Source organism: Cygnus atratus, chromosome 27 (genome assembly GCF_013377495.2).
Source record: "Cygnus atratus isolate AKBS03 ecotype Queensland, Australia chromosome 27, CAtr_DNAZoo_HiC_assembly, whole genome shotgun sequence".
NCBI classification, from domain to species: Eukaryota; Metazoa; Chordata; class Aves; order Anseriformes; family Anatidae; genus Cygnus; species Cygnus atratus.
In genome coordinates this window covers 41,836-65,499 of record NC_066388.1, presented here as the reverse complement: position 1 = coordinate 65,499, position 23,664 = coordinate 41,836, and the positions used below count along the sequence as shown (strand labels likewise).

The 23,664-nt window shown below is 42.4% G+C and overlaps 2 protein-coding genes across 4 annotated transcripts; one reads left to right on the top strand and one right to left on the bottom strand.

Moving 5' to 3' along the window:
• Positions 1 to 660: 660 nt before the first annotated feature.
• AP3M2 (adaptor related protein complex 3 subunit mu 2) lies at positions 661 to 9,211 on the top strand. The gene is made up of 8 exons (XM_035562762.2): positions 661 to 1,040; positions 2,449 to 2,620; positions 3,080 to 3,217; positions 3,770 to 3,855; positions 4,599 to 4,732; positions 5,864 to 6,071; positions 6,892 to 7,036; positions 7,461 to 9,211. Exons 1-8 carry the CDS (start codon positions 768 to 770, stop codon positions 7,559 to 7,561), a joined length of 1,257 nt encoding a protein of 418 aa, XP_035418655.1. The 5' UTR covers positions 661 to 767; the 3' UTR covers positions 7,562 to 9,211.
• A 135-nt stretch (positions 9,212 to 9,346) lies between these two features.
• Positions 9,347 to 23,574, bottom strand: PLAT (plasminogen activator, tissue type). 3 transcript variants are annotated; one of them, XM_035562760.1, is made up of 14 exons: positions 23,453 to 23,574; positions 19,334 to 19,417; positions 18,129 to 18,168; positions 17,581 to 17,712; positions 17,126 to 17,239; positions 16,587 to 16,761; positions 15,895 to 15,986; positions 15,475 to 15,649; positions 14,992 to 15,077; positions 14,440 to 14,635; positions 13,829 to 13,965; positions 13,601 to 13,741; positions 11,899 to 12,047; positions 9,347 to 10,966 (listed from the first exon to the last, which is right to left on the bottom strand). In XM_035562760.1, exons 2-14 carry the CDS (start codon positions 19,397 to 19,399, stop codon positions 10,808 to 10,810), a joined length of 1,662 nt encoding a protein of 553 aa, XP_035418653.1. In that variant the 5' UTR covers positions 19,400 to 19,417; positions 23,453 to 23,574; the 3' UTR covers positions 9,347 to 10,807. The 3 variants fall into 3 exon arrangements, with proteins under 3 accessions (XP_035418653.1, XP_035418654.1, XP_050571725.1); XM_035562761.2 differs by lacking the exon at positions 17,581 to 17,712; XM_050715768.1 differs by lacking the exon at positions 18,129 to 18,168 and having other exon boundaries at positions 23,453 to 23,534.
• Positions 23,575 to 23,664: the final 90 nt, after the last annotated feature.

Below are 23,664 nucleotides of genomic sequence, written 5' to 3'. Positions count from 1 at the left end.
TGGTGAGCAAGCCAGTAAAACAGTGCAGTGGAAAACATCTGACTGGCTGCTCCTCGCTGCGGAACCGGGTCACGTACCAAGTTTCACAGGCTGTACAGATAGACGTCCACCGCAAAAAGAAAAAAGCTTAAAGGAAATTAGGGAGGGGCTCCGTTCCCCTTCGGCTTGCGGCTGCAGGAGGCCGCAGGCTCTGCTCTCTCCGCCGAAGAGCGCGGCCGTGGCCGCCCCACCTGCAAGGCCGGCGCAAGCCCCTCACGGCGGGGAGGACGGGGGAGGCGCGGCGGCCTGGGCGCTTGGGGCGCCTGGAGCCCGGGGCCTCGGCGCCGCCGGGAGCGCGCGAGGGGGCGCCGGGCGCTGCGGGCCTGGCAGGGAGCGGGCGGCAGGGCTGGGGTTGAGGCGGGGCCGCCCCCTCCCGGCGGCTCGGCCCGCAGCCGGCGCGGCGGGGCTCGCTCTCCGGGCCGACTGCGGCCCAGGCAGGCCGCCCCGCGTGCGTCATCAGTCGCGCGCCTCTCCTCGGCCTATCGGGCTCGGCCGTTAGCGGGCCGCCCAATCGGGGTGCTCGCTGCGAAGCCCGCCCCGAGAGGTTGCGGGGGGGCTCTTACTCGGCGCTACCAATCCGTGCGCGCTGGGAGGCGGGGCCTCAGGGGGCAGGGGCGGGCCCGGGGCCGGGCCGGCGGGGGCCGGAGGAGCCGAGGGGAGGCGAGGAGAGGAGAGGTCCGGCTGCGGCCCCTGCCCCTGCCCCGGCCCCGGCCGCGGCCGCCGCCGCCATGATCCACAGCCTGTTCCTGATCAACGCGTCGGGGGACATCTTCCTGGAAAAGCACTGGAAGAGCGCCGTCAGCCGCTCCGTCTGCGACTACTTCTTCGAGGCGCAGGAGAGGGCCTCGGAGGCGGAGAACGTGCCGCCGGTGATCCCCACGCCGCACCACTGCCTGCTCAGCGTCTACCGCCACAAGATCTTCTTCGTGGCCGTCATCCAGAGCGAGGTGCCGCCCCTCTTCGTCATCGAGTTCCTGCACCGCGTCGTCGACACCTTCCAGGTGCGGCGGGGCGCAGGCGGCCGGGTGGCGCCGGGAGGCGGTTGGCGAAGGGCAGCGGCGGCCGGGAGGGGGACAGGGGCCGCAGTTGTTTTTCTCCTTTCCCTGTCTCTTGGCGCTCATCCTGCGCCAGCGAGGGTCTCCCGCGGGTCCTGAGAGCTTGCGGGGTTAGGAAGGGACTGCCCAGGGTGGATTTGAAATCGGCATGTGCTCGCCGGCAGGGCCCCTCAGCAGCCGAGAGCTGCGCTTCTGTTTTGCGGTCTTACATCTTCCAGGAGCTGTGAAACAAGACCGAGCTGGACTTCTCTATAAGGAGTTTGTGCAGCTCATGTGCTTTAGTCAATCGGTGACAGTCTGCCCGCGTGTTTACATCTGATGATGTTTCTCGGAAGGGAATCGTGCTCCCTAAAGAAAACAATGATAGGAGTTACCTCAAAGCAGCTTTATTTCCTCTGTGCTGTAGTTGACACGGCTGCCAGTCAGTTAGGGGATGTAAAAGGCAGAACATGCCTCTTCTGCCTGCCAGCAATATGATTGTGCAGTCTGGATTTGAAATGTCTCGTGACCAGCATCCTACCAGAATACAGGAAATGTGAGTGCTTGGTCAAATGAGTATCACATGAGCTTTGCTTCCAAGTGCCAGTCAGACCGTGACTCTTTGTAGGCTCTGAGTTATCTTTCATTGAGCTCAGTGCATGGATTGACTGTTTTTGTTTAATCGCCAGGGTCTGAGTCCAAGCAGCATGGGGTTTCTTGTGTTTGACTTTTTGTTGGTGATACCTGTTATATTTTCTTTAGGTTGCCTGAGACTGGTTCTCATGCTCTACTGAGCTATTTGGCTACACATGGCTTGCATGGAAAAGTAATTTAATTGGGAATTCCAAAGAACGTTGTGACAGTTGCATTCCCAGCTATCATTCTGCAGTTCTTTTTTTGTAGCCATGATCAGTATTGGAGTAACTAGTTATAAGCGTTATTACAATCAATCTGAGTTACTTCTGTTGAAATGGAAGTCAGCTCTGTTCCATGTTCAGGCCAAAAATGTACTGCAGGAAATATATGTTAATTAGTATTGCAGCTTAATCGGTTACAATAGAGCTGTTTTCAAGTGCCAATTAAAAAAATCTCTTGGCTATCAGAGTGAATCCCATTATATAGAAAGGAAATAGGAACACTTGATGATGCAGTGATTTGCCAGCTTGCTGTTGCGGTGATTGGAGGTATGCTTAGAATTGTGCTTCCCCGTTGGAGTGTTCAGTCTCTCTGATATACTTCTGCTAATGTGTGGAGCTTCGATGCTATTTCACCTCTTGCAAGAAAAGACTTGATTTATTTCTGTGTGGGAGGACAGTGAACTGAATGATCACTAAGTCTCTCCTCTAGAGATTAAGTAATTATTTCTTTTGAACAGGATTACTTTGGTGTCTGTTCAGAGGTGATGATCAAGGACAATGTTGTAGTGGTTTATGAGGTGCTGGAAGAGATGCTGGACAATGGCTTTCCATTGGCAACAGAATCCAATATTCTCAAGGAGCTGATAAAACCTCCAACAATCCTGCGAACAGTTGTCAACACCATCACAGGTACAAGGAAACAAAAAGTAGATAAGCTGGTAAGGCCATGTGGCAGTATTCCTCCAGAAGTAAATCTGGACAGAGGTGAAGAAAACGTATGTTGTTCTGTACCTTTCTAAACCCCAGCAGAGGTGTGTTTTGGAAGTCCTGTGTTAGTGCTTTTCTTTGAGGTTTGTCCTGGTTCCAGCACCAGCTGCATGTTTGTTTGTTTGTTTGCTTGTTTTGTCAGTGTTTTTTTGTTTTGTCTTTTAGTTACTTTTTCCTGTATTTTATTGTGATATGTTCTGGAGTTGGGTGTGGGAGAGATGCAAACTGTAGAATACAAGGAGTCTGGAAGAGTAATTGTTCTTCCACAAAGAGACAGAGGTTTCTTGGAAATTAATTACAGTCTAGTTGGGTGAGGCCAGGAACTTGTTCTGGAGTGTTGTCTATCTTTTGTGGTTGTTACGATTACTGTTCTTTTTCCAGGAAGCACTAATGTGGGTGACCAGCTTCCTACTGGACAGCTATCAGTGGTGCCTTGGAGACGTACTGGTGTAAAATATACCAACAATGAGGCATACTTTGATGTGATTGAGGAAATAGATGCAATCATTGACAAATCAGGTATGGGAGTTGCTTTTGGCTAAGACAAGGGTAAGTTGTCCTGATGGTGCTGGAAGAAGGATTTATGTTTTCCAAAGAGGTGCTCCCTCATCTCTGTGTGGGAAGCTTTATTCCTATTCTTACTTTGGAATGTTGCCAGCTTGTAGGTGCTATTCAGTCAAAAATTTTAGAAAAGTATCAAAATTTTAAATCTTCTTCCTCTTCTGACTGTTCATGAGATCTTGTAAACAACTCTGTACTGGGAAAATAGAAGGTGATGGGAAATTCTGTACAGGGCTATCTCCTTAGTTTTAATGTATCTTAGCCTTGTTAGAGTTGGGAGCTATTGCTGTTGGCCATTAGAATGGAAGTTACTGGCATCGGTGGTTTTTACTTATATGTATCTTCTTGAAAAGTGGTTGGGAATGAGAAATACATCGAGGAGGCAACATAATGAGCCATGACACTTCATAAAGACATTAAATTCCCTTCTTCCTTGTTGGTAGTTTTTCCATGTTGTAATGAATTTTGACCAGGTTCACGTAACCTCCTGTGTTTATTTTGTTGTTGCAGGTTCCACAATTACTGCTGAAATCCAAGGGGTGATTGATGCTTGTGTCAAGCTGACTGGGATGCCAGACCTTACCCTGTCCTTTATGGTAAAGCTCAAGGATGTATCTTTAATTAAATCCTTGAAAAGGGCTTCCCAGCCATGCTACTAAGATCTCAGTCTCACCGTGATGTATTCAATTAGATCAGAACCTGAGTATACCAAACAAAAAGAGGAAGAACTGACAGTGGGAACTCATAGTGAACTTCAGCAGCTTTGAGTGTAAAGATTTTATTTTCAGGTTCTTTGTTGAAAATACTGTTAGCGCATTCTGTGACTAAGTTTCTGTGATATAGTAGTGCTTTAGGCAGATATTTTAAAGGGCCATCCTTTTTAGAAGTATGCATCAATATAATTATTTAACACGATGGAATTTGCAAAAATAGAATTGAATATTTTAATTGGAAGGATCTTAAGAGATCATCTAGTTTAAATGCCTGACCGTTTCAGGGCTAACCAAGAGTTAAAGCATGTTATTGAGGGTATTATCCAAATACCTCTTGAACACTGACAGGCATGGGGTATCAACCACCTCTCTAGGAACCCTGTTCCAGTGTTTGACCATCCTCAGGGTAAAGAAATTTTTCCTAATGGGCAGTCTGATTAGAACTGAGGGTATTCAGTGCCGCTATTGCAGAGGTGTAGCAGCATAAAATGGCTTAAAATGTCTCAATGTAGATATGTTCAAAGGTGCAGAGTGTCAAATGCTGGGCCCTTCGTGGATAGGAGATTGAAGAATTTAAGTAGTTATTTTAGGTAGTACTGCCTTCTTTAACCTTTCTTTTATTTCAGAACCCTCGGTTGTTGGATGATGTCAGCTTTCATCCATGTGTACGGTTTAAGCGCTGGGAGTCAGAGAGAATACTCTCCTTTATTCCTCCTGATGGAAATTTTCGCTTGCTGTCTTACCATGTCAGTGCTCAGAAGTAAGTGGTGAATTTAGTGCAGTGAATTATGGAATTTGGGTCTTCTTGACTAGAAAGAAGGAAGTGGGGGGGGGAGAATGTCTTTTAAAGATTAGGTAACTTCTTGTGCCATGTAAAATAGGGGTGTGTGTTAATCCGCGCTTTTTTTTTTTAAATGTGTTTTCCCCTTGTTTGGAGCAGTGATTCTGGTCTCTTTTTACTGGTCAACCTGCATCTGTCAAAATCTGGTAGCAGATGAACAATCTAGAGTGAGAATGAATTAGGCAGTATGGAGTAACCGGGCTGTTAATTTCCTGTGTTTACAATTTTTTTTTTTAAGATAAAACAAACTAGTTTGATAATCATGTTGATTTTTTCGATGTCTTTTTGTCCTGGTTTCAGGTAGGACAGAGTTAATTTTCCTCCTAGTAGCTGGCAGGGTGCTATGTTTTGGATTAGGATGAGAAGAGCGCTGATAACATGCTGATGTTTTAATTGTTGTAGAGCAATGCTTACACCAAGCCAAGGACTTTTCAGCTTCTCGCTCTGTCCTGCTAGCGAGCAGGCTGGGGGTGCAGCAGGAGCTGGGAGGGGACAGACCCAGTGTTCGAAAGTGATTAGGGTTAGGGTTAGGGTTAGTTTAATGAAACTACAAGTTCTTGTCAGCTGTTTGCACTCTTTTCTGGAAGCAGGCTACTGACTAGCAGTTGGGGTTACAGATGTTAAAGCATTTTGTTAGACTTTGTCACTCTTACCTCAAGTAGTTGAAAAGGAGTGTGGGGGGAAAAGTCAAACTGAAAGCATGCAGTTCAAGTGGTGTTGCTCTGCCTGGGACTACTTACCATCTTGGTTGTGACATGTGAAAAGTTTCTCCCCTCTCTTGCTCAATTCTCCTATCACATTGGGTGTCCTTACCTGTCTTGTATGACAGTGGAAAACTAAGATATGGGAAGTTTGATTTTTTTTTTTTTTTTAATAGTAAGAAAGACTTGAGGACAGCATTATGACTTTGCTCTTTGATTTGGTAAATAAAGAACATAGATCTCATTGCTTTCTCTGCTGTAGTCCTTGCCCTTTTTTACTGGGAACATTGAAAAGCAAAGATGAAGGCAAGAAATTCACAAGGTTTCTTTGTTATTGTCTTTATTCTAGTCTTGTGGCAATTCCTGTCTATGTTAAACACAACATCAGTTTCCGTGATAGCGGCTCACTGGGACGCTTTGAAATCACAGTGGGGCCAAAGCAGACTATGGGGAAGACTATAGAGGGAGTGATGGTCACTAGCCAGATGCCAAAAGGTGTCTTAAATATGAGCCTCACACCCTCACAAGGAGCACACATCTTTGACCCAGTTACAAAGGTGAGAGAAAGTAGATTTTATTTATTTATGTAAATCTTTCAGCAAATGAAGTTGACTTATTCATCCTTTCAAGATCATTCCTTTGAATGTTGATGCCCTGAAGGCAGTATCTTTTCTTGGGTGAGAACTTAATATACCCCTGGTTTTTGAACAATTGCACTCAAGAAGTTGTTTTACGCCCGACAGCAAATAGCTCAGTGCCAGAATGGATTTAGTTTTGGTTGCATAGTGTGTGCAGGAAGTACGAGGACTGGTGTTATACGATGAGACAGTAGTTTAGTGACTGGTTTACGGATTTCTGCATATCTGGTTGTCATGCACTGCATGCTAAGACTTGATCCTTTGCAAATGATGAGGATTTCAGTTGGTTAGTAATTTCCTCCTCCCCACTGGTTCAATATTATCTTTCTGCGAACTTAGAAGTTTATCCACAGTAGAACATCAGGCAACACAGCTTCAGCCACATAGAAAGGAGGTGATTCTGTGTTATCTATGTCACCGTTACCCATAGCAATTGTGGCTTTTAGCACAAATAGTGGAAATACCATTGATGGTAGACTTCTGGGGAACATCATTGGAAAGAGAGGGAGAACAAGGGTCTCTGAGACAGCTGCTCCTTAAGTCTTTACTATGTCTGAAGTGGAGGACCCGACTGGGTGGAGAGGAGGAGTGTGTGTTGTATGTCCAATATGAAAGGCAAGATACTGAGACAAAGAGCTTTTTCATAGAGAAACGTTAAAAATTGTCATTGGAAGGGGATTATTCTTTAGAGGTTGTTACTGTATTTCTGCTTGACTGCTGCATTTGTTGTTCCTTGAAGTTGCTCTCATGGGATGTGGGGAAAATAAACCCCCAGAAGCTGCCAAGTCTGAAGGGAAGCATGAACCTGCAAGCTGGGACATCAAAACCCGATGAAAACCCCACTATTAACCTGCAGTTTAAAATTCAGCAGCTGGCTATATCTGGTAAGTGACCATCAGGTAAAGAAGCGGTATGTTTTCTTCTCTGTCGAAGTGTTTACTCTGCATGTAGCTGATGTAGCTCTTCAGACCTTCTCTTCAGAACATCCTATCTGAAAATTGTGTGCTTTGGCAACAGATAAATAGATTTCTTCTCTGTTGCTCTGTGAAACAGCCTATGTACATCCTCTTGCGTTTCTTGCTTAGAGCCTCATACATAATTTCAGAGTATGGTTGTGTTTGTAAGAATGATTCTGACAATTAGCAATTGTCAGCTTTTATGTTTTTATTTTTTGCTTTTTTTCCCCCCTCCGTTTCCTGCTTGCTAAAGCTTGCTCTCTGCCCCTCTAGTACGCTCTTCTGTTCCTTTATCCTGAAGGTCTGTGTTTGTGGCAGCAGTCAGTCTTATGCTGTATTTGTTTGCTTTTAGGACTGAAGGTGAATCGCTTGGACATGTATGGGGAGAAGTACAAGCCCTTCAAGGGGATAAAATACATGACTAAGGCTGGAAAGTTCCAAGTCCGAACTTAAAGCATCATGATAGTGAGGAAAAGCACTTTCCTGTTTCTCCTATCCCTAGCTGTTGGATATAGCATCTCCCCAATCTGTTTAGGGTTGCTCCCTTGCCTTTAGCCTGATCAGGATAACCAGCACTTAGTGTGCTGGGGAGAAGGGAAAAGTAAGGTTGACCTGAAGCCATCTCATCCCTAAATAAGCCTGAAGTATTAGCAGCAATGGCAGATGGGAGAGGAGTTCAGGTCACTTGGGACTAGTGAGTCAGATATAAGTTTGTACCACCTTCATCTTACTGTCTTAAAGGAAATTCTAGGGATTTATTCCCTTTTGTACATCCTGTTCCTTATGTTTTGGCTGGCTTTTATCCCTTTTGTAGCTGATATGAAGTTGAATTTCCACAACGTTCTATTGCACTGTGATGGTCTGGCATCTGCCCTTCCCCATCACTGGATGTTTGGTTGGAGAGCTGTAGTTCTTGGCAGCAGATATTAGCTGGCCATTCTGCCTTGATGAGACTGAAAGAAGTGAAAAGGTAGACTGTCCCAGCCAGGATGGGATTTTAAGAAGCCTGAGATTGGGGGTGGTGCCACAGAGGGAGGAAGCAGGAAAAAATGAACACTTTTCCTTGATATTTTGTAATCTATCATGGTCGTTAAGTTTCTTGAATCTTTGGGGAGTAACTGGAAACCCATCCAAATTTTAGTATGGAATCCTCTGAAGAGCCACCTGTAGCACTTCTTATCTTATAACTGACGGATGGCGACATCTGAATGTAATTCTGCTTCTGTTCTTATTTCCTCAATATTTGGAGGTAGTGTTTCTCCTGGCTTCTTTGGGGAGTCAGGGAGGAGGCAGAGGCAGGACAAGAATTTGCTTGGAGACATAGCACTCTGATGGAAACTCTTTGAAACTGAAGCTGCAAATAAATGAAGACAATTGCTATCCCAGTAACTTGTTGGAACCTATTTTTCTTTCTGCCTAACATACCTAAAGTAACCAAAAAAAAAAAAACCTGCCTAAAATAACATTTTTATTTGCAAATGAAGGTGATACCAATGTTCTCCTGCTTGCTTATGACTTTATTTGAAATAATTATGTCCTGGTACCTTTGTGATGTTTCTGGCTGTACCACATTCCAATTCCTGTCTCAATTAGCTGCTGTGCAGGTGGATTCAAGCCTGTGTTGGATTTCTCACTGGGACCATCCCTTCTGCAGGAGCTGTTGCTGCATAAGCCCATCCCAGTCTGTGCTGCATCTCTCTCTGTATAGCATACATAAATATAAAATGAGGCATATGCACTGTTCCATATTGTTTGTAATGTGTTCTTTGGCCACTAGATGCCAATGTGTTAATTTCTCTGGTATCAGAACTTGTTACATGTACAGTAGCTTATGGACTACAGCATTTGTCAGGTGGCTGTGAAGTCCAGCATGTGTGTAGTTCATGCTTGTGAACGGAACAAGGTGGCCCTAAACGAAGGCTAACACAAATTCTGTTTTGCCTGTGATGGGATACTTGCAGTAGATGAGTGACATCTTGATTTTGGAATTGCAATTTTCAGTTCAACTGGTGAATGCCACAGCAGGTGGCCTTAGTGCTGAACATATTCAGTGCAAATATAAGCTTCAACAAGGGCATCAATAAAATTAATTTTCACCTGTCATCTGTGTCATTTCAGAGTGGTTTGTGTGGTCTTTACAAGATGCACAGTTGAAGTTTGAGGATGAAGGTAAATTATAACAACTGGACCTTGGATAGTGGGTACCTTAGGGAGATGAATGTCTTCATACAATTGATTTTATAAGCTTAGGAATAAATTGTTGTCTGAAGAGCTAAAATTAATTATTTTCTTTATAACATGTAACAATCCTGTGTTTGTTTGGATCGCTTAGACTCTGTTAACGAATCTGTTCCAAACTGAAAAAGCAAGTGGTACATTGATATGGAAATAAGTAGCCCACACCTAGAGCCTTGCTATATCTATTGGAGTCTGAAATCCGCTTAAATAATGAAGTAAAATCAAATAATTTTACTTCTTTTACTTCATTAAATAATGAAGTAAAATTTCATAAGGAAAGAACTTAATCTGGATTGGAATTTATTTTAAACTTACAGCCAAATAAGAAATAACATTTTTATTTGCAAATCCATTTTTGATCCTGTGTTAGTAAGAGCGTAGTAAATTCAGTGGGTAAGGGTAGATTCTAATATTTTGGTGGACGAGTTTAGACCTGTCAGTTGTTCTTACAGTGGTGGAAAGCTTACTGTTAAATCAGACAAGCACAGAATAGCTTAAAATACCTGCATAGTATTAAAAAAAGTAAAATTCAGAATTTTATAGACAAGTACATCAAAAGATTATTTATTTATTCTGCCCACCCCACCCCTACCCCCCAAAAAAAAAAAATGTTGCTGCAGTGTGTTTGTGAAGTGGACATTACACAATATGTTCTTTTTGCTCTGTGAGTCCCAAATGGGAACAGCCTGAGCTAGGAAGAATCTGTGCAGAGTAAGGGCTCAAACTCAAGACTCCCTTCAAGGATTCACCTCATTGCAGGCAGCTGTGTTTTGGGTAAGAAAGTACACATCTTTCCATTGCACTTTTAACATACGTTCTTGTTATTCCACATGAGATCATGAAACTTCCTCTTCTAGCCCCTTGTTCAAAGGGGGACACAGGAAAGTTTCTCATGCTTTAAATGCTAGAAAATTAGTATGCCTTCGGGGGGGGGGGGGGGGGGGGGGAGGGGTTTGTGGAAATTAATTTGAATAATAAATAATCCCCTTTGTGAAATATGTTCTTATATGCCCTAGGGCAGTGTTATGGAAGACATATGTCCATGTGTCATTGAGCATCCTTGACAATGTTTGAGTCCTGTTCCCTCAAAAAAGGGAGATGAAAGTTTCAGGAAATGAAATCTGTCCCCTTTGCCTGCTGTTCACTCCCATTCCCAAAACAATATAGCTTTCATTTTGCAAGCCAACCTTTGTTTTCAATTGTACACATGGGACTGATGAAACGACAAAGCTTGGAGATGTAAGGGGGATGAGGGGAAGGACTCTGCTTCTGATAACCTGTAGTGGGGAAAAGGGAGTAATTTGAGAAAGTGCCCTTACCACACATGGCAGTTTGTCTTCCTTTTTTACAGAAAGACATAAGCATCTGGGCAACCAGGATGCCCTGTTAATATCCTTAAAACACCCCAAAGGAATTTGCAAGGGCATGGTCACAAAATTGTGGATAGTTCATTTTTCTTCTTCAGGATTTCATGTTGTTCTGAATCCAGTCAAGATAACGATTCACATTTGTATAAACGCCAGGTGTGTCTTTGCGGCCACAACCTATTCCCCAGCTGATGATTCCAATTAGATGCATTCGATCATCCTTCATACAGACCAGAGGCCCTCCAGAGTCACCCTGCAGAGAAGTACCAGGTTAGTAAAGAATCACCTTTTTTTGTTTGTGTTTTGTATTGTTTTTTTTTCTCACTGCCTTTAATTGTGCATTAGATGCCATCTCTTGTGTTTTCCTAAATGTCCCGTTTAATATACTCACAAATCAAGAGACACCATGCTTCTAATGCTCTTAGTAACAACCCTTTTACATAAGCAACTTCTGTGTTCCAGGCAGCCTCCATTAGTGCTTCTCTTGTATCAGGGGAGGCCGAAAACAATCTAACACTAAAGTGTCTAACTTTGTATGGCAGTTATTTATGAAATGTAGGTGAGGTATTGCTAAGAACAAAAAAAAAAACACAACTATAAAGTTCAAACTATAAAAGTCCAGGCTTCTTCATACTGTTGTGAGTAATAGTAAATCATGAACATTAAAGAGATGTTGAAACTGAAGAAATGTCGATCTTTGTTTTAGGTATTATAATTTAATGCGTGCTCTCCTGTTTCTCATGTTACAGCTGCTCATTCTCCACTATCTTTTAGTCTTTATTATTTTATTCTCCACTTTCCAGTAGAGTGGCACCTACATCTCTTACAGAACCTACTGCTGAATGTTTTGGTGGTTCACATAAGAGAAAACATTAGGAAACCCTGCTGAGGTGGAGTTTCCTGCTCAGTTTTGTGATATTTCCTGTATTTGGAATTTTCAGTCTGTATTCTGATTTGCTTGATTGAACGTGGCCTGCATTCTCAGCTATGAGGAGAGGGGAGAAAAAAAGGAGAAAAAAAATGAAAGAGGAGCCAGCAGTTCTGTCCTACTGAACAGAAGTTTACTAGAATTTCATGTAGTCAAATGCAGGACTTCTTTAAATTATTTTCTGAATATTTTTGTTTGGTTCGTTTGCACTATAAAGGACAGGCCTAGAAAGAAAAGAGGAACAGAGCTGGCTTTACCTTGCAGGCATCATCAAGGTTCCTTGTGTCTCCTGCGCATATCATATTGTCTGTAACTGTCCGGTTGTCTAGATGCTGTGTTGTGCACCGACTAGCTGGAAATAGTCTGACGTGCCCTTCCTTCAGGTGCTCTGAATAGAAGGGAGAAACTGGAAGGGACATGGATATATATGTATATATATACACATACACTTATAAAAACTTTGCAACTCAGTTTCTGCAGTTTGGGGAAGAGACAAAAAACTAGCTAGTGGCAGGAGGGGAGGGTGGCACAATTTCCTTGCCAAAAGGGTCTTTTTTTAATTCTTGAGGGTTCTGCTTTGCTCATGAGAACAACTTTAATCTAGTAGAGAGAGAATATTGCTTTCTTAGCAAGCAATATTAGCAATGTTTCAGAGGTTCCTACTGGGTGCAAAATAAAGAGCGCTAGGTTTCTTGGATGGATAAGTCACCTTTGCACAAATTACATCAATCTAAATGAAGTCATAGTAACTGCATCTAAAAATCACTACCTGTATGAAATGTAACCTTGACTTTTTAGTATTAGACTTCTGTTAAGAAAAAACAGATGTACACAACACTGAGTAACTAGATAGGAATACACGTGTGCTATTTTAGAATGGAATAGATTTATTTTTGTTTTGTGTGTTCACAAAGCTGAACATTGGCAGGATTGTTTTTCAGTCCAGTTTTGAATTACAATTGCAGTATCCCTTTGCTCTGAATGAGTTTATTCTGTACTCCCTGTAAACAATGTGAAGGACTAGCTTGAAAAGCATACGGTACACTCATATGTTAAATTTTCAAGTCTGTTCCAAAAACCTTAACAGCACAAATCATGATTTGGACTTCTTATGACAGATGCTTCACAGTCGCTGCTTCAGCGTTTACAATTTAAAGAGAATAAAAAGAAATAAGTAGAAAATACCAGCAAAATAGCTGCTTTTTTGCTCCTTTTTGAAATATAGGTCAGACTGTGTATATCTCCAAACACGTTTTATTCCTGTTTCTTGTTTGGCTGTGCTTTTTAAAATAGCTCATTTTAAAAAAACATTCACCCAGCAAGGGGATTGATGCCCCATGCCTGTCATTGTTCAAGCAGCATTTGGATAATGCCCTCAGTAATATGCTTTAACTTTTGGTTAGCCCTGAAATGTTCAGGCAGTTGGATTTAATGATCTTCCTAAGTCCCTTCCAACTGAATTATTCTAACTCATTTGGCTGGCCTTATAATATATATCTAGGATCATCACCTCTTTAGCTTTTTTGCTAATCACTGCACAGCCAATGTGTCTTTTAGAATAATGCAACTACCTGCAACTGTAATCTCAACAGAAATGGATTTCTGTCAGAATGACAATGTCTAAGTTTAATGTTAAATGCAATAAGTATCTCAGTACAGCAGAAATGTGGGAGCCTTGACTGCAGTTTTTCTGTTATCCATTCTGTCATTTTTTGTGTTTTTACTATTGGAAAGTTTCAAGACTCCACTAGCCCATGCTGCTGACAGATCTCAGATGAATGAAATAACTTGGACCAAAACTTCTTTTTGTATATGTTTCACTTACATGTACGTTTTGGAGTGCTGATATAAGCCATAAAATAATTTTTTGGGGGGGGTCACACGTCAAACAATACTAAGGGCTTGAATTCTTTGAGGGCAGGGGGACCTGACTTTGGACCCGGTATATCTTCTACTTACATTCTTCGTTTCTGCCATAACCAGAGATCTCGCATTCCGTCCAGTCAGGCAGCTGCAAGTTTGGTGTTGGGAGGCAGGCAGCACGGACAGTGTCTGTTTCAATAGCACAGTCTTTTGTGTCAGATTTCAACTGCAGCAGAGCTGAAGAGAGAAAAAATGACTACTTGACTAACATCAAGCTTGAGCAAATCATAACCTATCAAATCATGATGTCGGAGAAGTTCTTACCAATGTCATTGTCATAATTTTCAGAGTCAAATCTCTGATGCACAATGTAGTTCTTCACTTGAAAGTTCTGTTCATTCTCCTCAGGAGTTGCTCGTGAAGTCCTGCCCAGCACAATCTTCAGCTGATCAGTACTAAAGCTGAAAAATGAAAGTTTTACTTTCTTCCTGTGTTAACTGGAATGGACCCTTTCTTTGAAGATGTGCTGTTGGAACTTCTACTTTTCTTACTTTAGCACTATTACTACTTCATTGCCCGAGCAGTTTAACCTCAGATGTCCTATTTGCCTTAGTTTTTGCAGTAATTGCTTAGAGCAATTGCACCCTGGCAAACCTCCTCTGTAAGGCCGTTGCTGTTAATCAAGTTTCAGTGGCTCTGCATTCTATACTGACAGCTTTGTTCTTCACCTATTTGGTATTTTGCTGTGGTACCTTAATGCCATACAGCCAGTTTGCCTGTCTGTAACGTTGGTCACATTTTACTCCACAAAATAATTCTATAGAGTTAATGGCTTTTTCAAGTCTTTCACCCTTCCAGTAAGGCTAATACTGGATGCTTCCATTTTCCAGAATTTTTGGTACGATTTCCCAGACAGTACTGAATCCTCAGCTCACCCTTCCTCAAAACAGTGAGCAGCTGACAAAATCCAGCAGGAACTGATCAGAATTCCTCCACAAAGGAAGTGCTCTCCAGGTGCTCGGCGATACTTCACAAAGATGGCAGCTTGCCATGGGTGAGCTTCAATGTCTGCATGGGAGCCGACTTTTATGCGGTACTGGTGTACTCTACGCTGCCGTATGCCACAGGTGGCTGTGGATGACAAACATGTGTTCAGGAACTCTTGCACTGAGTTTGAGTTAAGAGTCTGTTAGTTGTCACTGCATATCAAGGCAGCCTGGCATCAACTGTTTAGTATCTGACTCATTCCTGTTTCCTAGGAAACTTGTATAGATTTGAAAAAATATAGTAAAGAAACCCTGTCTTTTCTGTCTCCCAGTTCTGCAGTCTTCTCTTCCGGCAGAGAAGGTACTTCTAAAACAGCTGACCTGCAGAATCCCTATTTACCCCAAGTAGCTTTTTTCCCCACCTCTTACTGTAAGAGACTTGCAACACACCGAACAGTAATGCCACAAAGAAAGAAGAATCAGGAGTGTTAGGAGCCTTACAACAGGTAGGCACGTTACAGTACTCCCATGTGAGCTGAGTTCCTTTCAGTATGTGGCACCAGGGCTTGTTGTCATTGTCAGGATTCCTGCAGCACAGGAAGGAGAAGAAAAACTTGTATCACCAGGTTTGCAGGGATTTTGGGGAGAAGGAGACACCTGAAGAGAGCAGGTGGGGATCTGACTGTATTCTTTTTGTTTTTTTCTAGAGATAAAGAGAGCACAGGGCCGTGTGGAATTTCTCTTAATATAGTCCAATGTTAGGGAAGTATACAGAAGTCAAGTGGAATGAAGATTACTATTGGCAGTGAGCTTTATTCTCCACTGTAATGTATTGCCTCTACTTTAATAACCCATGTAAACAACATGGATTAAATAACCTGGCTTTAATAACCCATGTAAACAACATGCCCTGCCTCGGGAGTACCACAAGAAAGCTTACTGTTATTTATTTATTTATTAAATTCATTCTATAACAATACATACCGGCAGAAATTGTGACTGCCAAGGCCTAGCTGGTAAGCATCTCTTCTCCATGCAGTATATAGCTTGCTAACAATGAGTTGAGAATTCCACCTCAAACAGGTAGCTCCAGAACTGGTAACACTGTGACTGCCTCGGTAATCCGTGCCTCTTCCAGTTTTGCAGTTGTTGTTCCCAACTTCAATAAGAAAGCTGGATGTTAACTGATGCATGTAAACCATCAGCTGTTCCTATTGTCATTTCTGTCAAGGCATCTATATATTAGCTCTACTTATGTCAGTCTCTCTGTGTCATAAATATAAAAAGCTTAAACATGATTTAACATGAGAATATTAACTTTTCAGTTACAGAAGTCTACAGAGAACCCTTATATATGCAGTGAATCATGGAAGCTTTAAAGTCCGTTCCCTGTCCTGCATGTACCTTTTGAACAGGAGGGTACACTGCAGTATTCCCAGATGTACTTTCCCCCTTTATAGACATAGCACCAAGGTCTGGAGTCTTCATCTGGGTTTCTGAAAGAGTTAATGCATAATGCCTTTATGCAATATTATAAAGACATTACGCATCATTATAAAACTGTCATTATTAGTCTCAAGTGTGTCATCTAGTACAGTAACTTGATCCTGCTCAGCAGTGCAGAGTGAACCACCAAAAGTAATTTGTATTCTTATTTTAATTATAAAAGCAAAGAGTATGTGGAGGTGAGGATGAGACAGCCAGTAGCAGGACCGGCTAACTTGTTTGTGCAGTTTAGTTCATTTGTAGGAAGCACTATATTTTAGAATTGTGAGGAGGATCTAGATCTGCAGGCATAGGTGGCAGGAAACTGGCTTGCAAAGGGAGTTTTAGGCACTGAGAAGGATGCAAATGGGCACAAGGGAAGACTATGGGGTGAGAAAGGCATGCATATTTTAGTCCAGCATAAACATCTACTCTAGATGGATCAGAAGTTGAGATCTATCTATAGAAGTTGCAGTTGCTGCTCTTGTACTATACTGTATGTGCACCTGTATGCAGTGTTCTGTGGCTGGTATGAAACAGCCTCCCTTTTGCCCCAAGCTCTCAGAATGGGCAGATTCTTACAGCTCTGACATGAGTCATGAGTCCCTCACCTGCAATAGTTGTGATTGCCCAATCCCAGCTCAGCAGCATCCTTTCTTTGGCCGCTGTATGTCTGGTCCATCAAGCCATTGATATTCCAATTCAAGCATTCAACTCCACTCTCTGTCCTGCTCCACATACCCCTGTATGTTACTCCAGCATCTTTGTAGCACTTAACTTCAGTATCTGAGCAAAAGGGAACAAAACATTACTAAAAGGACAGCATCACACACTGCTTCTCCTGTCTCTTGTTCTGCTTAAACTTGGCTCCCAGGTGCCTTGTCTTGTAAGTTGGTGAAAATGTCTTTCCAAGCAAATTGTAAGGATATACAAATATCTTCAGTTTCAAAACTTAGTGTTTTATCAAGAGACACTGAGATCAACCTAGGTGTCCTTCTCAAAGGTCCTTTGTAGTATTAGCTTTACCATGAAAAGAGACACCTTAACAGAGAGCCCAGTATACAGTAGCAGTTTCTGAGTATCTCTTCTTTCTGCACTACATAGCTAAAACCAGCAGCATTGTTCCCATTAACTGATACATTATACTTGCCTATTTCGCACTGCTTCCCAGAGAAACCTTGGTGGCACTGGCAGATGAAGAGCTGTGGGGAGTAATATGCCTGTGAACACTGGCCCCCATTGTAGCATTTATTTTTAGTGCAGGCTGTGCAGTAAAGAAAAGTCAAGAAACAGTTAGAATTCACAGAAGTAAACAGCTGGCAATGTACCCACCTGTCCTCTTGTCAGTCTCCTTTAGCCTGATCTACTTCCCCCTGCCTAAACGTATGTAGGGCCACATTCTTCCTTTGTTCCATTCTCTCCACGTTCACTATTATGAGCCTTTCTCAGCCCCTTGTTCATTCTTCCTTAGTTCTGCCTGAGTTAGTGCATATTAATGCTTTCATTTCAAGCAAGGTTTTCCATGTGATATCTCCTTCCCTGACGGTGGAGTTCTTTAGGATGTCATCTCCTACCCTTTCCTTTCTTTTTCTTCTTCATACTCACCTCTGATGGGAACAGTGTGGCAGCGACTCCGACCGTTGTCGCACCTACAGTATTCTGTTCGGCTCCTTGAGAGCCTCAGCCAGCTCCCCCTGTGCTGGTATATTTCTCCAGATGAATAGTCTGTGCAAATGGCTGTAATTAGAGAAAGGAATCTCTTTTAGAGATTCACTGAAAAGACTTGGTTTAGCAAAAGAACTCTTTTCTCTTTCCAGGATAAAAAGTATCCATGATGGGAGCATCTGTCTAGCAGGCAACCCTTTCTCCTTCCCAGACCCAAATTGTCCCATCTCTCTCACTATTATGCTGCTGGATGTTCTATTCTGCTAGTGAAGAACGGGGGGTGGGGGAAGACGGACTTTGCTCTTTGAGCTGTAGATGGTATTAATACTCTAGTATTTTGTCTTCTGAATCTGCCATTCTCAGATTCCACCCTTCCCCCCCCCAACCATGGAGAACAGCTTTCAGGCTCTATTCCTTCAGCATCATCTGCTTTCATGTCCTGTGCTCATAAAGCTCCAGATAATGCACTTGTAGTTTGCCTGGCTTACCTCTAGATCTGGCTCCCCGTTTGTAACGCATGTGCCAGCTCTGCAAGCAAAGAAGGTTAATTCTGTGAGTAACCGCTCTCTTAAGAAAACTGAGAGAACAGGTGCCTCCAAAGGGACAGTCCTCCTCTTGAGGTCTTGCAAATCAGAGTAGTGAAAAGTGCCTTCAGTACTTCAGCATGGGTACTGAAAACTGCAAATCATTGAATTACCACCAATTATAAGGTTATTGTTTGTCATTTGGGTGATGTGAACTTGGTGATGTGTTGTACTTGCATCAGGTGTGAAGTGATTATGTACTCTTGGGGCATTGCAACTGTTAGCTTGTCAGCTTTCTGCTATTTGCAGGAGGTCCAAGGAAATATTTTCCAAAGACATAAAAATATGAGCAAGCAGTTACTTTTGCTCAGCAGCTGTTGCTTGCAGTTTCCTCATGAGCCTTTGTACCTTGATTAGTTTTGATTTTTTTTCAAAGCATATTTTACTAGCTAGTCATAACAGGAGCTCAGCATGGACTGGATCATGTGTATGCAATGGAGTGTGGTCCTTCCTTTGGCACAAGCCTTTCACTTGTTATCCATCATGTTTAAGTACTGAAATTGGGGTGGGAGGAAGGAGGAGAAAGGTAGAGATACATCTCTTGCAGCCAATTAAATAAAATATTTTAAAGTTTTAAGCATGAAACCCATTTAGAAAACTTCTTTGATCAGGCACAGAAGAAAGAACAGCATAAAAAGAAAGAGGAAGGCTGAGATAACAATTTTTTGAGAAAGATACTAAACTTTTTAGAATTGTGCAGTGTTTATTTAAGCTATGCAATGTGAAGCTTGGAATGAGAGGACATGGAAACCATCAATGGCTAGTTGTACATGAGAATAACGATGAAGGTGAGACCAACGGAAAGGAAATGAAAGGGTTATTGTGATGGATCTCTTCCTAACTGTGAATAGTATCTGGCTGAACAGGTACACAAGGAAGATTTGGAGGTGACTTTCTTATTGAAATGAAAACCAGACAGGATAACACATTAGTAGAAATCCCATATTAGACATAGACTGGTTCATATGGCTTTCCTTCCTCTGATTTATAGCGATAGAATGAGATCCTCCTTTTGTCTGATGCAGACAGTTGGAGTCGCTAGCAAGGAAATGCTGCTGAAAACAAGGTTGAGTGCCTGCAGATGGCAAGAGCATTATTTACCTCCTTACCTGGCATTGAGTAATTGTGATTGCTCCCATCAGCAAGAGGAGATATGGGAGTGTTTTCCACATCATCTCCAGATCTCAAGTTATCTATAGAAGGTTAAAAAAAAAAGTTCAACAAAAGTGTTTTACAGAGTGAGTTACATTCAAAGCAGTGAGTTTAAATTAAGGTTTTAAATGATGAAAATGCTTTTTACATTAAGTCCCACTTTCTACTGTGTAGTTCTCAGCAATTAGGCTTAGCTGTCTTGGTGTCCCTGAACAGAGGAAACTGCCAGGCTGGACCTAGTTGTGCTTATACTTGATAAATGTAGAAACCCTACAACCCTAAAGCATAACCTCGTGGATCTGGAGGAAACTCAGAGTGTGTTTCCTGGAGAATAACACTTGTAGAAGGAAATTGAAAGTCCTTTTTCCCAAGGTTGCTGGAAGCCAACAGTATCATGCCCATTATTAAAGAGATGACTTGTCTAATAAAGGAATGTAACATTGATTAGAAAGTGTTAACTGAGATTCAGGTCACTGAGTCCCATCCAAGAGATCTCTTGCAGTGGCACAGAAATCTGCTAATAACAATAGTTTAAGAAGGTTTGTATTTTCTGTCCAGGCTGCTTCTTTGGGTGAGAGTGAGAGCTGCTTGCTGATGAATTGCATTGGCAAGGAGACTATGGCGATGATAGGTGGGGATGCTTTGTGGTAGGTGGTGGTGATAGGTGAGTTGCTATGTCTTCATTTTTCAGTATTTCTACAGCTTCTCCCTTTTTGGCCCTGCTGAGCTTTCAGTTTCTACTATTGTTGTATGTTTTTGCTAAAAATTGAGAGTATGTTGAACATCCGGCAGGCTAGCTTTTGATCTGGTGCTTTCATTGTTACACCATTTCATTCTGTGTGTCACTTCTGTGCAATCACAACTGCATGTCTTATTCCCTCAAATCGCTTTGGCAGCTTTATGCAGCAAGAGACAGGGATGAGGTAGAGCAGAGGGCAGGCTCTTGTTTCCATTGCCAGTCTCTAGGGCTGCTCTATAACATACTGGATAGTGGTTTCTCATGATTAGCCTGCACCAAGGGGAGACAAAGTTGCAAGTCAGACTGAAGAGATTCACAGGAACAGCTTCTGAGAGCCTTAGTTGCTGCAAGTCTTGTCTTTGTGTCACATCTTGATGAAATCCATGTGGTCCAGAGCAGCTCTCAGGGGTACATATTAGTATGCAGATTTTGTAGTAATCTCCATATACTTTCAAGTCCTTTCTGACCTCTTAGGAAGCATTTTGCATTACACAGCAAGCCTTTAAAAAACACACGACCTGAGTTTTCCAAACAGGCATTGACTTCACAGGAATATGCTAACTGCATTTGAACTCAGCCAGTGGTGTTCCCAAAGCTGTAATGCATAATCCAAAATCACGCAGAAGTCACTGGGCTGCTGCTGAAACCCTGTATTATATTATCCTTAATCCCTGCAGCTGTTGCTCATTATTGGAGCTGTGCAGGGATGTGTTCTGAATCTCACAGCTGCAGGATTTTAAATTGCTAATTGTTAGCACCACCAGTCATCTTTGTTGCCATCTGTGGAGGAGGCTGGAATTTCTTGCTGACTGCTTTAAAAAACAAGATTCTGCTAGCCTAGACTTTGCGTAGGAAAGATCATGAAGTGAAACTACTTACCTGAGCTGCTTTGTTAGCATTATTCTGTGGGAAGCGCTATGAGGAACTGTGGAGACTTTATTTCTGAGGTACATGCTAAGATTCTCTGGAAACAAGGCAACACCGGCAACACTTTTTTTGGGGGAGATCGGAGTGGCAGAGCTGGCCTAATTAATTATCTTGGAAGAAGTCCTCGGTGCCTGATACCAGAAGGAAACTAACTGTAGCTAGTTTTAGTGAAGGAAGGGAGGTTGAGAAACAGGGAGCTATTTCAGTCTTGGAAACTGACATGAAAAGAGCCCCTATTTATGAATTACTTGAGTGGCTTAATGTTATAATTAAGTTTATCCTGTATTATCTGCTGTACAAGTAGATTCTAGTCTTATGCTGTACATACTTCTAGTGCGGAGTGCTACAGAATGTATCCCTGAAGTTGCCTTGTGTCAGATACCGCATCCTTGCTTCCAGTTACTTTTCCTGCCCCCTGTTCTGGCTAGTTTATATTGCAATGCTACAGCCCTTCCTTCCTTCTTCCCCTCTCCCGTGCCTGTCCATCCATTGGTGGCTGCTGTCCCACTATGCTTGGAAAACTGGTAACAGGTTTTGCCAGATGTTTGTTTTCAGTCCTGAGAAAGGTACGATACATGCCAATCAATTGGAATGTTCTGAATGATAAGCCCTATCAAACTGAAACCACATGGCTCTTTGAAAAATAGCATGTTTACAAGACTCCAGGCAGAAATCTTCAACCAATGTACTGTCTGGTACTGCTCTCATAAGCAGTTTGTGCCTGCTGCTTTCATCTTGTTTCCTCTCTGATCAAGAAATACTCTAGCAATAAGACAGAGGCCTAGATGTGTCATTCTGATGTTCTGATTCTATGCTTTGAGGTACAGTAAAACAAGGATATATGATACCCTAAATTTAGAGGCTCTCAGGCTTAATTCTTTTAGAATTCTAAATGATTCAGAAGCTGCCTGTTTTGTTCATAATCACACTTAGGACATGTGAGTAATAAGGAAGTATTGCCCTTTGAAAGAGAAACAGAGAGAACAGGGAAATAGAACTCACGGGAATGAATTAGGAGGCTTGGCTAAAAGCAAAAGTTTGAAAAACAGTATGAAGGTTTTAAAGAATGGAGTGAATTGATAAAGTAGATAACCAGGCTTGCAATGAGGACTTTCTGCTTGTAGAAGAGTCAGCTCTATACATGTTTTTTTAAGGTATGCCTTTTATGATAGCCGATATGGAATGGAGTAAGCTGGAAAAACATTATTGTGACTAACGTGTTATAGCATTTCACTGGAGACTGGATATTCCATGCTAACCAAATAGATCAGCAAGTCGTGAGTCGTTGCACACGGTACAGGTATTGTGCTAGTAGCATATACCTCAGTACAGACCTGGAATTGGATGCAGATAAGGAATGCTGCAGATGCAGTGTCTTTGCTGAAGCATCATCATCAGGAATACTTTAAATTGCATATTTTGACTATTAATTTATTATTAACAGCTCTTCTAAGTAGCGAGAGTGAGAGTGTGAGTATTATCTTATAGATGTGGCATAAGACCTAAAAAAGGGGTATAGCTTATCAAGGTCAAACAGAACATCATTGGTAACAAGTAAAGGTAGCTTCCCCCCCATCCCTTCTAGTTACCTAGTATAGAATACTTGCTTCAGTTCTAAATCTTTAGCATTAGCAGCTCTCTTGCTGATAAACCACCATCTTGGTCTAGATCAAACAAAGGACTGCAGGTCCTTGATGCCTTTTCCTGCCTTTTGGGGAAAGTGCTGCCGTATCCCTTTTCTAAACTGAGCAGATGAGTATCAGACTTGTACTGTTTCTCTTTAGAATATCACAGTGGACAAACGTTTGCTTTTGGGGAAAGTAATTTAAAATTTTGAAGTCTTTGAAGGCAGTGGAAAAAGCAGGCATTGCAAGCTCTGGCTTCCTTTGGGGAATCATTCTCAGTATTTCCTGTCATTTGAAAAGAATCATGTTTAGGAAGAACTGAAGATGACCCGCCCCCCTCCTCCCCTTTGTGCCTCCATTATCCTGGTTGTGAGCCTGGGGTGAAATGTGTAGTCTGATCTCCCAGGAAGACAATGAATTGTCCTTTCACACCTGGCTCTCTAGGCTTCTCCTTACCATCATAAGGTTTGTAACTCTTCCTTTGCTAGTTCTTTTTCGAAGTGTTCTCTGTGCAGGAGGCTCCTCCCTGCTAGCTGTTCAGAGCCTGAGGCCATTTGCCCTTTCCCTGGAATAGCTTGCTGAGGCTTTCTTGAAGCAACTGGAAGCTAAAAGTTTTATCCAGCATTATAAATCTTCAAAAGGTGAAAAGCAATAGCTTGGTTAGTTAACTACTCTGATAACCTAGTAGGCTTTAATAAATAGTATTTAGTAGTATTTAATGATAATGCCAATAACGTTGAAAACAGGAAATGCACTTTTGGAAACAGGTGTAGAGTAGTACATACCTTTTTTGCTTTTTCTCTTCTATTTTCTGCTGATGATTTCCTTCCCAGACGAGCCTCTTTCTGTTTTCCACGTCTCTGTTATGATCTTTCTGATCAGCTCCCGTCTTATTTAAAACTCCTCTGAAAGGGGTGGAGACTAAAGAGGGCAGGAGGGTGTGCTTCCCGCCCCCCTCCCCTTCCCGAGAGAAAAGATAGCAGCCAGGACCTTGGGA

What these genes read in the sequence shown, in the direction of transcription:
- AP3M2 (XM_035562762.2), top strand. Translation starts at nt 768, where the DNA reads ATGATCCACAGCCTGTTCCTGATCAACGCGTCGGGGGACATCTTCCTG. An exon ending in TGCAATCATTGACAAATCAG is followed by an intron (nt 3,218 to 3,769) that starts GTATGGGAGTTG and finishes TTGTTGTTGCAG; the next exon opens with GTTCCACAATTACTGCTGAA. An exon ending in TCAGCAGCTGGCTATATCTG is followed by an intron (nt 7,037 to 7,460) that starts GTAAGTGACCAT and finishes GTTTGCTTTTAG; the next exon opens with GACTGAAGGTGAATCGCTTG.
- PLAT (XM_035562760.1), bottom strand. Translation starts at nt 19,399, where the DNA reads ATGATGTGGAAAACACTCCCATATCTCCTCTTGCTGATGGGAGCAATC. An exon ending in GGCAGTCACAATTTCTGCCG is followed by an intron (nt 15,078 to 15,474) that starts GTATGTATTGTT and finishes CCTGTGCTGCAG; the next exon opens with GAATCCTGACAATGACAACA. An exon ending in GCTCACTGTTTTGAGGAAGG is followed by an intron (nt 13,966 to 14,439) that starts GTGAGCTGAGGA and finishes TTCATTTTTCAG; the next exon opens with CTTTAGTACTGATCAGCTGA.